Consider the following 16,109-nt stretch of genomic DNA (forward strand, 5'->3'; position numbering starts at 1 on the left):
AAATGAATTGTGCTCCAAGATACTGATAGCAAAATTAAATGTTAACTGATAGAATGAAAAGTTAAACTTCTGATGAGAGGGAAAAGTAATTGGTGATGGAGGAGTCATTAGTGTAGTTTGTTCTTTTCATGTACACATGGGTAGAATGACCAAAAAAAAGAAAAAATCTGTGAAAAATCCATCCCGAACAATGAACCTTTTTTTAAAAAAAAAAAAAAAAACCTAATACACTGTACCAGTAATAAATGTTTTGTTCCCTCGTATACACACATGCTGTATTTTCCGCTTTAAAGAGCGTACCGCTGTATTGGCCACTTTCCACAAAATAGAATTCCTGAAAAAATCAACGAATTGGGAGTGGCCTAGTGATTAAGGATGTGTGCTTGTAATCAGAGGGTCGCCGGTTTGAATCTCACCCGGGCCAACACTGTGGGATGTTGAGCAAGTCCCTTAACCCCAATCCAGCTGCTCCTCGGTGCGCCTGCATTTAGCAGCCCACTGCTACCCCTCTGGGGAAAATGCAGAGAAATAATTTTACTACGGTGATGAATAAAGTATACACTATTATTATTGTTAGCCGCTCCGTCACTTAGTCCGCACTCTATTGGCTGATGCGAGGGCCCTTCAAACAATCTTAAAGAAAACACCTCATTTTTTGCTCGCTCTCACGCCACTTTCCCCCACTCGAAAACCATTCTTGGCATACAACGCAAGCTGCATCTGTCCTGAGTGCATTTGCTTTTCCCACAATTTCCAAAGCTTGATTTTTAACATTAAGTTCACAGAGATGTACAGTAGCTGTGCCAGTTCAGTTATCCTACCAGGGGTGACGGTAGGTACGCAGATCTGCTTCCTGACAGCCGATTTCACTGGACCAATGTGGGCGACCATAGTTCAGGTGGTAGAGGGGTCGTCTTCTGATCGAGAGGTTTGGGGTTCTGTCTGTGTTGAAGTGTCCTTGGGCAAGACACTGAACCCTAAGTTGTTCCCAGTGGTCGACGAGTGTCTTGCATGGCAGCTCAGTCTCATTAATTTGCGAATGGGTGAATGAGCTGATTTGTAAAGCGCTTTGAGACTATTTCAGTGTAGGGATAAAGCGCCGTTTAAATCAAGTAATTTTACCATTTAATGCGTGCCGACTTACTGAAAAATCCACACATAGAGCTTTAAATGAAAAAAAAAAAATAGCAGCCTATATACCAGAAAATACAAAACATTTCTGCAAATTCATCCTGGGTATTTAAACCTAAAAGCTCAACTGTATAAGGTATGAAATGTCATTTTGAAATGTCATTGTCATCTTAAATTTATTTTGTGAATTTCAGGTTTCAGGAATGGAGCCAGTAGGTCGTCTTGACCCAACAGTGAATGCACCTTACCTGGCCATGGTACACAAAATGAACAGCTGTCTGAGCCAAATGGAACAGTTTCCGGTCAAGGTTCATGACTTCCCCAGTGGCAACGGCAATGGCAGCAGGTCTGTTCCTGTATTTTAAAAAACCAAAAACAAAACAGTACTAAAATATCACTGTTCAACACATTTTGTTTTTACATTTCTATTATCAGAGGTTCTCAGGCACTGAAGTTCTTCAACACACATCAGCTTAAGTGTCAGCTACAGCGACACCCAGATTGCACTAATGTTAAACAGTGGAAAGGTGGCCCCGTGAAGATTGACCCCCTGGCCCTGGTGCAAGCCATCGAGAGATATCTAGTGGTCAGAGGTAAATCAACGCTTGCATACTATTGGATTGGTTCGACTACCATGCATCTCCGTGATTTCCATTGAAACTGTTAAACTTTGTTAAATGTTCAGAGTAAGAAACCTGTAAACTGAAACTACATTAAAAAAAACACTACTCTGCATTTTTATGCAAACAAATGTTGTTGGTTAATTGTTTTGGTGATTATTTGAGTGTCTTCTTGACAGGCTATGGACGAATCAGGGAGGAAGATGAAGACAGTGATGATGACGGTTCAGATGATGAAATAGACGAATCATTGGTGTGTAACTTCAGACTCTAATTTGAGTAAATATACATTGTTTTGTCATTTCTAACCTGGCTTAAACAATCTTCAGGCGGCACAGTTCCTGAATTCTGGCAGCGTGCGTCACAGACTACAGTTCTACATTGGTGACCACTTGCTGCCGTACAACATGACCGTTTACCAGGCTGTGCGACAGTACAGTCTGCAGGCTGAAGAAGAAAGGGAGTCGACGGACGATGAAGCAAACCCACTCGGGCGAGCTGGCATCTGGACCAAAACGCACACGATATGGTATGATTTTTAACCTCGCCTGATTCAGTATGAATGTTTACAAATTGACTTTTGCATTTGCGAGCCACTATTGGGAATTTAAAAAGATGTTGGCTGTGTCACTCCATGTATGTATTATTTGGTGGTCATTTATTAGCCAGGTTGCACATCTGTTGCCTGCTTGTGTAACAATTACTGATGCTTTCTGTTCCACTTGTACTGTTGTAAATGCAACGTGGCTACTAATTACTAGTGATGTACAGCGATGTACTCAATGATTAATTTTTCTTTTTTTTTTTAAAGGTATAAGCCAGTGAGAGAGGATGAGGATGGCAGCAAAGATGCCGTGGGTGGAAAAAGGGGCCGAGCCCAAACCGCTCCCACCAAAACCTCCCCTCGTAACGCCAAGAAGCAAGATGAGCTGTGGCATGGTGAGAATCTCCACCATCTCCTTTTGTTTTAGACTGCTTTCTGTTGTTTTTTCACTCTTTACAGACAGACAGACAACAATTTGGTTATTGTTTTGTGTGAAATTGTGAAAAACCATTTTAATAATTAGACACAATGTTTGAGGTGATTGTGAAGATTTGTCAGCCAACATTTCAGTGCAACCTATTGATTTCTTTTCAGATGGTGTTTGTCCCAGCGTTATCAATCCCTTAGAGACATACCTCACTTCGGAGCCACCAGAGACCATCACTTTTGATGACCCGTCTTTAGAGGTCAACCTGCTGTTAAGGGTCCTGCACTCCATCAGTAGATACTGGTTCTACTTGTTTGAAGTAAGTGGAGTTTTACTGGGATTTTTTATGTGATAGAAATCAATTTTATTACTGTAAATATTCCTTTTTTTTTTTCTTTACTTTTTAATTACATTTTGTTATTCACCAGCCCTTGTGGCTAGTATGTTTTCAAAGTTACTGTCTACCCACTGAGTTTACTAGCTGAAATATATTTTATTGTATTATTATGTTTTTGTATGCCATCGTCTGAATGCACATGCTAAAATCACAATCATTTTGTAGAGATGTGATTTCTGTCCATTTCCTAAAGTTGCTACACATTAGGTCACATACATGTTAATGTGTGATAAACTCCCTATTTATTATGATTATTTTTGTGAGAATTGACTTGGCGTATTCCCTGTCATGTTGGAATTTATTCAATTCAATTCAACTTTATTTATATAGTGCAAGTTACAACAATAGTCATCTCAAAGCGCTATCAGGATATACATTTCTTAAAGGGCAGTATTGTGGAAAAAAAAAACACTTAATAATGGCTTTGCTACAGTGATATACATCCCTTTAGCCTCATTCAGAGGGCCAAAGTTGAAAAAGTTCTGTTTTCTCCCTCCCTTGTTATTCCACATTTTGTAAAAAGTCAGCTCCAAATGGGCGAGTTGGATTTTCCCCGCTACCTGATGTCACCTAGCAGAAACTCCTCCTCCTGACAATTCTGGCTCCTCCTACCTTTTAAGAAATTGAGCTCCTTTCTCTCAAACTAACTCACTGCTAAAACAAACACTGCGGTTTAATATAGAATATATAATATACTTTGTCTTATATGTAAAGCTACAGCAGTTGCGCAAAATAAATGATTGACCTTAAATGCACTATTCCTGTAGTTAATAGAGATGAGGAGAAGAAGAAAGGGACTTTGCAGCCTAACACTTCAGTGAGTGTTTGAAGAGCTGAATGATTCGGCTGCTGTGATAAACATACTGCCGGAAGCTCTGAGACAGACTCACAATCACGATAGCCGCTTAAATAGCTATGTGTTTTACTGTAATGTGCAGTTTTTTGGCTGAAATAATTCTCAAATACTATGTCATTGGAGTTCTTAGAACAAATGGAGTTGGGTGAATAATAGCATAATATTGGACCTTTAAGTTAAAGAAAAAGCCCAACAAATCCACATGAACATGCATTAGCTACAGTGGGGAGAACAACTCTCTTTTAACAAAAGGAAATCTCCAGCACAACCAGGCTCAGAGGGGGCAGCCATCTGCCTCGACTGGTTGGGGTTAGTGGACAGAAGGAAGAACAGAACAGGAGAGAGAGAAAGGACATCAGCGTGTCCCAGACTAGTTGAGCTGTGAACTACAGATCAGGAACTGTCAGCTCTAGCTTCAAGACACCTGAAACAAAAAGAGAGAAGGGCAAGGAGAAGGCAAGAATTGAACTTTAGCCGAAATCCCTCTGCCGGTGTTCAGGTGTTGATGTAAAATTCTGCTTGTCATATTTATGTTTTGCTTTTAAAAAAATACACAAAAATGTATTTTGTGCTTGTGTTGCAGAATGCTGCTTGTAAGGAAATCATTGCTACCAGTGAGTTTATTAACAGTAAGCTGACAGCCAAAGCCAACCGTCAGCTACAAGACCCTCTGGTCATCATGACTGGAAACATCCCCACTTGGCTCATTGAGCTTGGAAAAACCTGGTATGTGTGATTAATGTCTTTGCTGTTAAAAGGACAAATTTTAATTTTGTTGTTGTTTGCGTTTGTTTTTTTTTTTTTTTGGTTCGTCTGCACAGCCCCTTCTTTTTCCCCTTCGACACCCGGCAGATGTTGTTCTACGTTACTGCCTTTGATCGCGACAGAGCCATGCAACGCCTGCTGGACACAAATCCCGAAATTAACCAATCAGATTCCCAGGACAGCAGGGTGGCACCGCGTCTAGACAGAAAGAAGGTGCAGAATCTACTGAGGACCCTGTCCAGATCCACTCATTTGAAACATTTTGCCCTGCTAAATGCAGATGGAGTTTTATTTTGTGCCAACCTGGGCCTTTTTTGTGTGCTTTCAGAGGACGATAAATCGCGATGAGCTCCTGAAACAGGCTGAGTCTGTAATGCAGGATCTGGGCAGTTCAAGAGCAATGCTAGAGATTCAGTATGAGAATGAGGTACAGTCCTGGCATCTGTTGTTCAATCAGTGAAAATGTGTTCTTGTAAAACATCTTAATGGAATTTGTCTATTTGTTTGCTCTCAGGTGGGCACAGGCCTCGGGCCCACTCTGGAGTTCTATGCTCTGGTGTCTCAGGAGCTTCAGCGGGCTGATCTGGGCCTTTGGAGAGGAGAAGAGGTTACTTTGGCCAATCCCAAAGGTACTTTATTGTCATTTTATTGGCTACCTAATATGATCATTAACTATGAAACAGAAATATTTTTTTCTCCTTACCTAGCTAACATCTGTGCTAACCATGCTCACTACTTGTTGTCTACCAAACAGGAAACCAGGAGAGCACTAAGTACATGTTCAGCTCAAGGGGACTGTTTGCTGTTCCTTTTGGGAGGACAACCAAACCAGCACACATAGCCAAAATCAAAATGAAGTTCCGTTTCTTAGGAAAGCTCATGGCCAAAGCCATCATGGACTTCAGACTGGTAAGGCCTCTTATTTTGTCTGCTATGTTAACCAGATTCCATTTTTGGTTTAAAAAAAAAAGTATTGCATTAATATATCAAGTAGTCTTAAGCTAATGCTGTGCGTCTTCACTGGTGTCGCAATTAGATTACCATCATCATGCCAACGATTTGATTCCACGATGCAGAATAATAAGTTTCTTTCTGTATTTCCTACTTTCCTGCCCGTGGTTACTTTTTCATCTAAAAATACAAGCCAAGTATGATCTCCATTCTTTATTATTTAGAAAGTGCTTTAAAAACTAACATTATAAGTCTTCCAGTTTAATTGTAACTTGAAAGGTCGAGCCTCCCTCTATCTGTGAGGAATTTTTATATCCTCAAATCAAACTAATACTTCTGTAGTTGTGCTGCTGCTGCTGAAAGAAAGAACACTGAGTCTGAACACAGCAGATAACAAGAAGAATTTAAATACTTACATTACCTCAAACTTCTCAGTCGTTTATACATTGTAATGTTCTTTTTCATGAACAAAGATATTTAAATGTTACCAAACAATCTGGACTCCCTCCAGGACCTGTACGCCTCCAGGACTCTGGGTATATACACGTGCTGGTCATAAAATTAAAATATCATGAAGAAGTTGATTTATTTCAGGAAATCCATTCAAAAAGTGAAACTTGTATATTATATTCATTTATTACACACAGACTGTTTCTTTTAATGTTGATGATTATAACTGACAACTAATGAAAATCCCAAATTCAGTATCTCAGAAAATTACAATATTACTTAAGACGGATATAAAAAAAAAGATTTCTAGAAATGTTGGCCAACTGAAAAGTATGAGCATGTACAGCACTCAATACTTAGTTGGGGCTCCTTTTGCCTGAATTACTGCAGCATTGTGATGTGGCATGGAGTCGATCAGTCTGTGGCGCTGCTCAGGTATTATGAGAGCCCAGGTTGCTCTGATAGTGGCCTTCAGCTCTTCTGCATTGTTGGGACTGGTGTCTCGCAGCTTCCTCTTCACAATAGCCCATAGATTTTCTATGGGGTTATGGTCAGGTGAGTTTGCTGGCCAATCAAGAACAGGGATACCATGGTCCTTAAACCAGGTACTGATAGCTTTGGCACTATGTGCAGGTGCCAAGTCCTGTTGGAAAATTAAATCTGCATCTCCATAAAGTTGGTCAGCAGCGGGAAGCATGAAGTGCTCTAAAACTTCCTGGTAGACGACTGCGTTTACTTTGGACCTAAGGAAACACAGTCGACCTACATCAGCACATGACATGGCGCCCCAAACCATCACTGACTGTGGAAACTTTACACTCGACCTCAAGCAACGTGGATTCTGTGCCTCTCCTTTCTTCCTCCAGACTCTGGGACCTTGATTTCCAAAGGACATGCAACATTTACTTTCATCAGAGAACATAACTTTGGACCACTCAGCAGCAGTCCAGTCCTTTATGTCTTTAGCCCAGACGAGACGCTTCTGACGCTGTCTCTTGTTCAAGAGTGGCTTGACACAAGGAATGCGACATCTGAAACCCATGTCTTGCATACGTCTGTGCGTGATGGTTCTTGAAGCACTGACTCCACCTGCAGTCCACTCTTTGTGAATCTCCCCCACATTTTTGAATGGGTTTTGTTTCACAATGATCTCTAGGGTGCGGTTATCCCTATTGCTTGTACACTTTTTTTTTTTTTTTTACCACATCTTTACCTTCCATTTACCTCTCTATTAATGTGCTTGGACACAGAGCTCTGTGAACAGCCAGCATCCTTAGCGATGACCTTTTGTGTCTTGCCCTTCGTGTGCAATGGTCATCTTTTGGACAATTGTCATGTCAGCAGTCTTCCCCATGTTTGTTTAGCCTACAGAACTAGACTGGAGAGCATTTGCAGGGCACCAGGTGTCTTCAATATTGAACCTCTCCACAATTTTCTAATTTTCTGAGATACTCAATTTGGGTTATTCAGTTATAATCATCAACATTAAAAGAAATATACACTTGAAATATGTCAGTCTGTGAAATGAATGTACACATGATATAAGTTTCACTTTTTGAATGGAATTACTTAAGTAAATCAACCTTTTCATGACATTCTACTTTTATGACCAGCACCTGTACTTATCCTTTATCCTCTATCCTTATCTTTTATATTTATCAATATAATTATTGTTGTTGCTGTTTTTTTGTTTTGTTCCGCACACCCACTACCAAGTCAAATTCACTGTGCTGTTTTAAAACTGTACTTGGCAAATAAAACTATTCTGATTATCCCTAACAATGAATTTAAGTAACACAAAATAAACAGTGCAGGCCTAGCCTGGCTACTGCACATGTTATTGGTGTGAAAATGTTAATCCATGCAAAACAAATCATCATAGGAGTGAATTACTGCTCTGCTGAAACATGTAATATAGTATATTAACAAATACGAGTCCGATGCAACAAAGGTACATGATTAAAATCATACCTGCTGCACATACTTATTTACTTATCTACTTTCTTTTCATTTTTGGCTCCCTCCATCATACTGTGCAGGACTCGTTTTCCCACAATTAAAATGGGTCGTCGTGTTTTTAACTTCACAACTTTATTGACGCTATAATTATGTTTCGTCTCTGCATCGATGGACTGCATCACTATGCATCGTAAAAATTATTATAACACCCCTAGTCTAAGCATTGTTTTTGCTTTTTGTTTTCTAGTTGTAACAGGTGCCGTTTGACATGTTGTGTTTATAGATCAGTGGGTTCAAGATTTAATATTTTAAACATTTCAGAGCAAAAGTAATGTATAAAGTAAGCAATTTAGTTATTTTTGCTGCAAAGGGGTTTTCTAAAACAGATTTTTGTGTATCTACCTCTCTAAGCTGGACCTGCCCTTGGGGCTGCCATTCTACAAGTGGATGCTGAGGCATGAGATGTCGATAAGCTCCCACGACCTGGTGAACATTGATCCCAGTGTTGCCAAGTCTATCCAGCACCTGGAGGACATCATCCGCCAGAAGAAGAGGCTGGAACAGGATCGCTCCCAGGTAAAAAAAAGTTCTGACCTTTTCAGTATCAATCTAAATGGGAAAATCTGTAGTTACTCTTGACCATTTCCTGTTTGGCGTGCGTGCATGTGTGTGTAACTCATAGACAAGAGAGACACTACAGCAGGCCCTGGAGAGCCTGAATATGAATGGCTGCTCAGTGGAAGACTTGGGTTTAGACTTCACCCTGCCAGGATTCCCAAACATTGAGCTGAAGAAGGGCGGTAAAGACGTCCCAGTCACGATCTACAACCTGGAGGAGTACCTCAGGGTATCTATCTCACCATTTCTTCAATCTCCTAATGCTTTTAATGCCCTTCCTTTTATCATTAACCTCTTCATTCCCCGCCCCCATTTTTAGCTGGTGGTGTACTGGACTCTAAATGAAGGAGTTTCAAGACAATTTGAGTCATTTCGGGAAGGGTTTGAGTCCGTCTTCCCTTTGCATCACTTGCAGTATTTCTACCCAGAGGAGGTAAGACGGGATTCTTGTTTTTATGTGATTGCATGTAGAACATTAGGATGAATGTCCTCAAACCAAACTAACTCATCGATGTCCTTTCATTCGACTTTATAATCTTTGTTGCATTTTTAGTGCTGTAAAGCCTATTGAGGGGCGTTGTGTATGAAACGTGCTTTACAGTTAAATTTTTTTCACTTTTTATCCTGTGTTTATGTCGTAGCTCGACCAGTTGCTGTGTGGCAGTAAGTCTGAGACATGGGACGTGAAGACGTTGATGGAGTGCTGTCGACCAGACCACGGATACACGCATGACAGGTGAGACTCGTGTCAATGACTGAAGTCATGAACCTGTTTTAAACTGTGATATGATGAAAGAAAACTGGTCACACACACATTAGTTTCTACAGTCGTTTTACATACCTGAGCATTAATAGAGGAAAGAAGAATGGGTTTCTGTGTGTTATTGGAGTAGTTTGTCATTTGTGTACCTTTGTGTGATTTTCTGTAGCTTTGTATATTTTCAGTCATTTTTCATCTGATGCTGACTTTAATGTTGTTTATGATTTTTAGACTGTTTAAATTATAATTGTTACAAAATTTGTAAATTACAATTATTACATTATTAATTCTGTTGCACTTTTTAATCATGCAAAACACATTGAATTGCCTTGTGTATGAAATACGCTATACAAATAAATTTGCCTTGCTTTGCCTTACAAACTTATGAAATGAGAGTTCTTTGAAAGGATGCCACTTCTTGTCATGCAAACGTAATACTACGTCATCAGAGGAGACGGCCTGAGATAAAGCAGTTTGAAAAATGCTTGTTCTTTTTTCTTTTTTTTTTCCAGTCGTGCAGTTCGCTTCCTGTTCGAAGTATTGAGTAGCTTTGATGCTGAACAGCAGAGACTCTTTCTGCAGTTTGTCACTGGAAGCCCAAGGCTGCCCGTTGGAGGTGAGTCATGTCACATGCCCTTTTCTCCTTTCGATCCCTAGAGGAAGCAGAATCTGCACTGCATCAGTCTGTGGATCACTGCCAGTTTGCGGTATAGTCATCCTCAGGGTTGGAATCAATTAAATTTTTTTCAGTTACAATTATGCTTATATTTTCCCATATTCAATTACAATTTAATTGCAATTACGGTGACCAGCATTTTTTCCAATTACAAATTTTTTTTTATAATTAGAAAGTCAAATACTTTTTTTTTTTTTTTTTTTTTCTTTGTCTGCACATGCTGTCAAACGTCAACACTACAAGAAGTGCAATTTTTTTGATACAGTAGGTATTAATAATTTTGTTGTGGACGTCTGAGCCTTTTTTTCAGTCATTATACCCCTGGATTTCATTGTTTTTTTTTTTTAATGGTAAAATGTGGGAAGACTTAATATGAAACATATTTTAAGAACTGTTTACTACATGTGTGTAGAACTGTAACATGGTTCCCCATGTTTGCGTTAAATTATAATTGACAAATTTTATAGAATTTTTATGACAATTACAAAGTCAATTATCTAAATTCAATTACGATTACAACTGCAGCAGATTTTGAAATTACACTTATAATTGCACCATAATTGTGCTAATCCTTGTGGTGCTTGTGTCCACCTAGGTTTTCGGAGCCTGAACCCCCCTCTGACGATTGTAAGAAAAACATTTGAGTCGACAGAGACCCCGGACGACTTCCTCCCCTCGGTCATGACCTGCGTGAACTACCTGAAGCTGCCTGACTATTCCAGCATAGAGATCATGCGAGAGAAACTGTTGATTGCGGCTCGTGAGGGCCAGCAGTCGTTCCACCTTTCCTGATCTCCCCACGTCTCACATCCAAACAAATGCCTTCTACAGCGACTGATTAAATCAAGACTTCCACCTTAGGTTTTTTGTAATCACTTACATCAAGGCTTCGTGTTCAGCCTTCTTGTTAGAGAAAGCAGCTTGCAGACAAAGTAAGACTTTAAATATATTTGCTGACCCCCATCTCTCAAAAAAATATAAAAATTAAAAAGAATGGAAAGGCGTTCCATGACACAGAACATGAAACTATAAACAAAAACAAAAAAAAACAGAGTTACACTTATATCAGTAGTTGAGTAATGTTAAAAGATGAAAACATCTGGGTGACGTTTTAAATTGCATTGCTATGTGATATTTAAAAAAAAAAAGGGATGTCTCCTCTCCAGAACAGTGGACAGCATCTCTGGATGTTAGGGAGCAGGGGGAAGAGGGGCGAGGGGGGTGTTCATTGAGCAAGCTAGGTTTACTTTAGCTCCAAAGATCATTTGTACAGACAAATTTGCAGATTTTGCTCATTCTACACATTTGATAGAATAGCTTTTTGTTTTCATGTCCTTCCTCCCTGAGTTCATCCGTTGGCTTTTTGTTCTGTTATATTGGCCTCAGTTTGTGTGTGTGCGTGCCCCCCCCTCCTCCTACTGCGTGTCTTTGCTTCAAAGTGTTTGAAAACGAGTGTTGCAGTTGGTTGAATGCGGGTAGTAATGAGCTCATATTATCTTTTATTTCCCTCTACCCATGTTGAGATTGTGTTCTGGCCTCTTTATTCTAGAAACTATAGCTCAGAAGAGCTGTGACCGACACGTTCAGGTAAATTTGTTTTTCTCTTATTTCGATAAAGTTGGTATCTTTTCGTTGTGCCCTACTGGATGTGTACGGTCACCTTAGACCAAGTTCTAAGCAGCCCTCGACACAATGTAGCTGGGCACAGCAACGTATTGCTCATCATTCAAGGCCAGATAGCATTTCAAGTTCATTTATGGGATAAAATATATATATGCAGTTTCACACCCAGTTTAAGGTTGGAATGTCTGCTTTAATCCCCCCTCCCCCCTTTCTTTTTTATTTTCCATGTCTTTATTTCTTGCTGTAGTTGATTTTCATTCTTTGCACTGCTGGCTTGGAACAAACCGTGGTGTGCACCTGCAGTCTTTGGCCAGGGGAGGGCGCCACTGTATGCTCTCTTGGCCCAATGGTTCTTGTGCTGGTTTCTAAGATCTGCAATAATTTACTGCATCAGGTTCATGTTTTTACCTGAACATAAATAAAGTAACTGTTTGACTCATGTGTTGATTGCAAAGTTATTTCTTATGTTCATCACAATTTGCACCACAAACTTTAAAAATGACTTTTTAGGTTTTAGGACAACACGATAAAAGCATCTGAGTTCTGATGTTTGTCATGCATATAAAAACAATTTTCAAATGTTTTTATTCACAAGTTTTTTTTTTTTTTGTATATTTCAGAGTGCTATACAACTAAAGGTTCAGTTAGTGTAAATATAAATAATGTATTTGTTTTGTCAATGCTGTTTTTTCCCAAGTGTAAGTCAATCATTGGGAGTGTGTTTTTAATCAAGCATAGAGATGTGCTCAGTGCCAAAGTTATATGGAGCATATTTTATGCACAAAGTTGCTCAATGTGCGTGTATTGATATTCCATCATTAATCGATTAATCAGATACAATGTACTGAATCTATAAAATGCTCCATTTTTAAATATACTGCAGGAAATAAGACTGATCACTTAACGAAGCCAACCAATTTAATGTCATTTTTAAGATGAAATGCATTTATTTACTATGTATTATTGTAAATGGGGGAAGAAAAAAAAAAAAACATGCAAAAAGATTGCAGTACATGTGGTGCTGACAAATGGTAAATAAAATGGGTTTAAATATGTATATTCAGACTTGTATATATTCAAACTTTTCTTGTATATTTTCATATATATTTACACTTTGTATATAAATCAAACTTGTATATTCAAACTTTTCTCATATATATTAAAACATATAAAGAAAATGAGAAAATATATATATATATATATATATACACACACGACTAAATTGCACTGCACTGATTGTTAAACATTGGATGCTTGTCTAGCATTTGGACAATTTGGGAGAGTTTTGGTCTGCGCATGCGCACACGTAAAAGCTGCAGCCCATTCGTCGTTTGTCTCATTTCTGGACCCAATCAGGAAAGATTATGGGTGCGACAAAAGTACTCAAAAGTACTGCAAATTGCAACATTCCAAACGACATTAGACGGGTAAGTCCCTGCTGTAGTGACGCTACACAGTTAAAGACTTTATGGATCTGTAACCCTACAGGAGCGACTGGCACAGGTGCAGCACAGAGGATAATTAGTTCCCAGCACGTGCTCTGATATTATTACATTTTCATATGAAATATATTCTATTGCAGAGTGATTCAAATTGCTTTAGCCATTCAAATCATGCAACAATTGACTTGTCAGAGCAGTTTGTCTGAATCATTCCCTCAGGTCACTGTTCTACCAAACTACACAATCACATTCATGGCTGACACCCTGAAAAGGAACTTTAGGGAAAAGCTTTACATCCTATAATCGATGAGCAATCCTGACACTTTGCACAATGCTAAACTAGCTCCTTGTTTATAAAACTCTAGGCTTCTTTAAGACAAATAAAGGTATGTTGCTAACTGGTGTCCATGCAGTGGCGGATTTAGCATTTTGGGGGTCCTCCCACTTTGGTATGATCTTAAAATATTTCTTTCTTTCTTCTTTTTTGTAATTGGTCAAGCAACATTTAATATGCTCATTTTTTAAAAAAAAGTATTTTGAATATTGTTTTATTTTGAATTATTGTTGCCTTCTTGCAAACAACAAAAACAACTGTGAGGCATCAAACTTTGGGCCTGAAGGACGTGCGACCCCCTTGCCTAATGGTAAGTTCACCTCTGCTGACATCATTTGGTCACTAATGTCACTGCAGATGCTGTATATTGTTGGAGATCCAAGTTTACCTGAAGCCAACATTCTTTTTTTTTTTTTTTTTTTTTCTTCTTTCTCTTTTTTCTTTTTTTTTTAAAAAAAATTGCAAAAAAAAAAAAAAAAAAAACAAACGCTACTGCAAGCCCAGGAACTACCCTGGGCCCGCAGATGCAGCCAGGACAGCAGAAAGAGCGGAGGCCAGCATTCTAAGAGCAAAGGAGTGTCTAAACATGTCTGAGATATACCATCCCCTGTACATTAAAAAGCAGGAATACATGATGAGAAAACACCATTTCTCTGCACTCCTTCCATGGCCTGGCTAAGGTTTTCCTCTAAAGCAGGGTCATTTTCAGCTCAGTCTCAAGACATTTGTGACAATGACTATTAGGGGTGTCCAGATCCGATAATGAGACAGAAAATTCCACTCTACAAAATAAGTTATAAAACTATGTATGATTCCTGCTGATATTGGAATCGGATCAATATCGGTATCGACAAATACTCAAGGCCGCAATATCGGAAGTGAAAAAGTTGTATCGGGACATCCCTAATGACAACGAATGTATCGCATATGATTTCTGTGTGGCGCCTCCTGGTGGTGATTGCAAAGCAACTCATTTAAATGAGTCTTATCCCAAAACCCCAACTCAGACCCTAAATGAAGTTTTGTAATAAGATGATTGAAACACACGTGTGAAAGTTGTGTCCGTAGCACGAAAAAAAAAATGACGTTAGTTCTGGTGGTAGATTAAGCACTGATGAAAAAATGTAACAAAAGAATGGTCAAAATCTAGATCACGCATTTGTATAATAAGCCATCACTGATTGACATTTCCTCTGTTTCGTTATGAAACAACTAAAATATATGAAGCTTCCCAACATAAACCTTAGAGTGTTGAAACCCATCGGAGCTCTAATAAGCAGAAATAAACACTGGCGTGTTATATAAAGTAAACTTACTGTAGGAGTGAATGTGTCACTCCTTCAATACGTTTTTTTTTTGTCTGCGTGGAGAGAAAACCCACACATGAACGACGTACCGAGGACAAACTATCTTTGGTTGAAAATCTTGTTCGCGTCCACATAGTTTACATTACACAATGAATTGCATATGATTCATTTTAAAAACAGTTCAGATAGCCAATGAGCTAAACAAATTTCAACCAAAAAAGTTTAAATTACAGTAGTTTGGTTGATAGTTGGAGTGTTACGTTACACGCGACAGTATTTGCAGTAAAATGGTGATTTGTGTGACATTTCCTTTAGTCCAGTGGTTCCCAAACTGGGGTACTTGAACACCTCTCAGGAGTAGGGCTGCACAATTAATCACAATTTTGGTTGCCACAATTAAATTAACCTGATCAATGGCAATATTAACATTTAAAATACAGGCTCTGCACTCTGTAATAGTGTATTTATTAATTTAGCCTTTGGTACATTTTTAATTCTTGGATTAATTTAAAAAAAATATTTTTTATAATAATACAAATTTAAAGCTTAATTTTGCACTGCAAACTGTACATATCTTTAAAAGTAGTGCAATGAAAACTAAGATTATTCCCTAATATGATGAATAATTGTGATTATAATCATGATATACTGTACAATATTGATCAAAATAATTGGGATTATCATTTTGGCCATAATCATGCAGCCCTACTGAAGAGGTTCACAGAAACATTTGTCTGGTTATTATTTTTTTTTTAACATTACAGATTTTAGTTTTACATGCACACAGACTTTTTCTCATCCATCATCAGTAATATGTTGTGGCACAACTCTTTAAAATACACCAAAAGGTGAAATTTAAATTCTAAAACAAGCAAGACATGAGAAATAGATGACTAAAAAGGCCTAAATTCAAGACCAGGGTTGAACTCATTGCATTTGCTTTATTATCGCGATATCGTAAAATGCGATTTTTCTAATCGCAATCACATTTTTAATTTTTTTCATTTATATATATATTTTTGTTCTGTCTTGTGCTGCCCTGTTAAGTTCAGAGAGTGTTTAAGAAGTGCAGTCCACATGTTTACATGTTTCATGAAACTTGAAGTTAGTTATGTTGAAGAGGCAAAGCCACACATTTGTTTGCTGTATTGTCGTAATCTGTGCTTTAAAATGTATATTTTATATTTATTTAAAGTTTAAACAAATCTGAAATTGTTTATTATGAAACAAATTGATTTATTGCTTGTAT

The 16,109-nt window shown here is 38.4% G+C and overlaps 1 protein-coding gene across 3 annotated transcripts in view; it reads left to right on the forward strand.

Annotated features, from left to right (window-relative positions):
- Positions 1-12,216, forward strand: part of trip12 (thyroid hormone receptor interactor 12) — a 30,777-nt gene extending 18,561 nt beyond the window's left edge. For 2 of the 3 annotated variants that reach the window (XM_028463918.1, XM_028463919.1), the window contains exons 26-42: positions 1,326-1,477; positions 1,567-1,724; positions 1,931-2,004; positions 2,081-2,280; positions 2,563-2,690; positions 2,890-3,041; positions 4,559-4,701; positions 4,797-4,953; positions 5,069-5,167; positions 5,255-5,369; positions 5,495-5,649; positions 8,512-8,676; positions 8,783-8,947; positions 9,038-9,151; positions 9,360-9,454; positions 9,991-10,094; positions 10,750-10,946. In XM_028463918.1, the coding sequence (XP_028319719.1) occupies positions 1,326-1,477; positions 1,567-1,724; positions 1,931-2,004; positions 2,081-2,280; positions 2,563-2,690; positions 2,890-3,041; positions 4,559-4,701; positions 4,797-4,953; positions 5,069-5,167; positions 5,255-5,369; positions 5,495-5,649; positions 8,512-8,676; positions 8,783-8,947; positions 9,038-9,151; positions 9,360-9,454; positions 9,991-10,094; positions 10,750-10,946 (2,373 nt within the window). Of the gene's footprint in view, positions 1-1,325; positions 1,478-1,566; positions 1,725-1,930; positions 2,005-2,080; positions 2,281-2,562; positions 2,691-2,889; positions 3,042-4,558; positions 4,702-4,796; positions 4,954-5,068; positions 5,168-5,254; positions 5,370-5,494; positions 5,650-8,511; positions 8,677-8,782; positions 8,948-9,037; positions 9,152-9,359; positions 9,455-9,990; positions 10,095-10,749 lie in introns of all 3 variants that reach the window. The other variant, XM_028463920.1, reaches the window with a different exon arrangement.
- The last annotated feature ends 3,893 nt before the right edge of the window (positions 12,217-16,109 follow it).

The sequence above is a fragment of the Gouania willdenowi genome, chromosome 13 (assembly GCF_900634775.1).
Source record: "Gouania willdenowi chromosome 13, fGouWil2.1, whole genome shotgun sequence".
In the NCBI taxonomy this organism is placed as follows: domain Eukaryota; kingdom Metazoa; phylum Chordata; class Actinopteri; order Blenniiformes; family Gobiesocidae; genus Gouania; species Gouania willdenowi.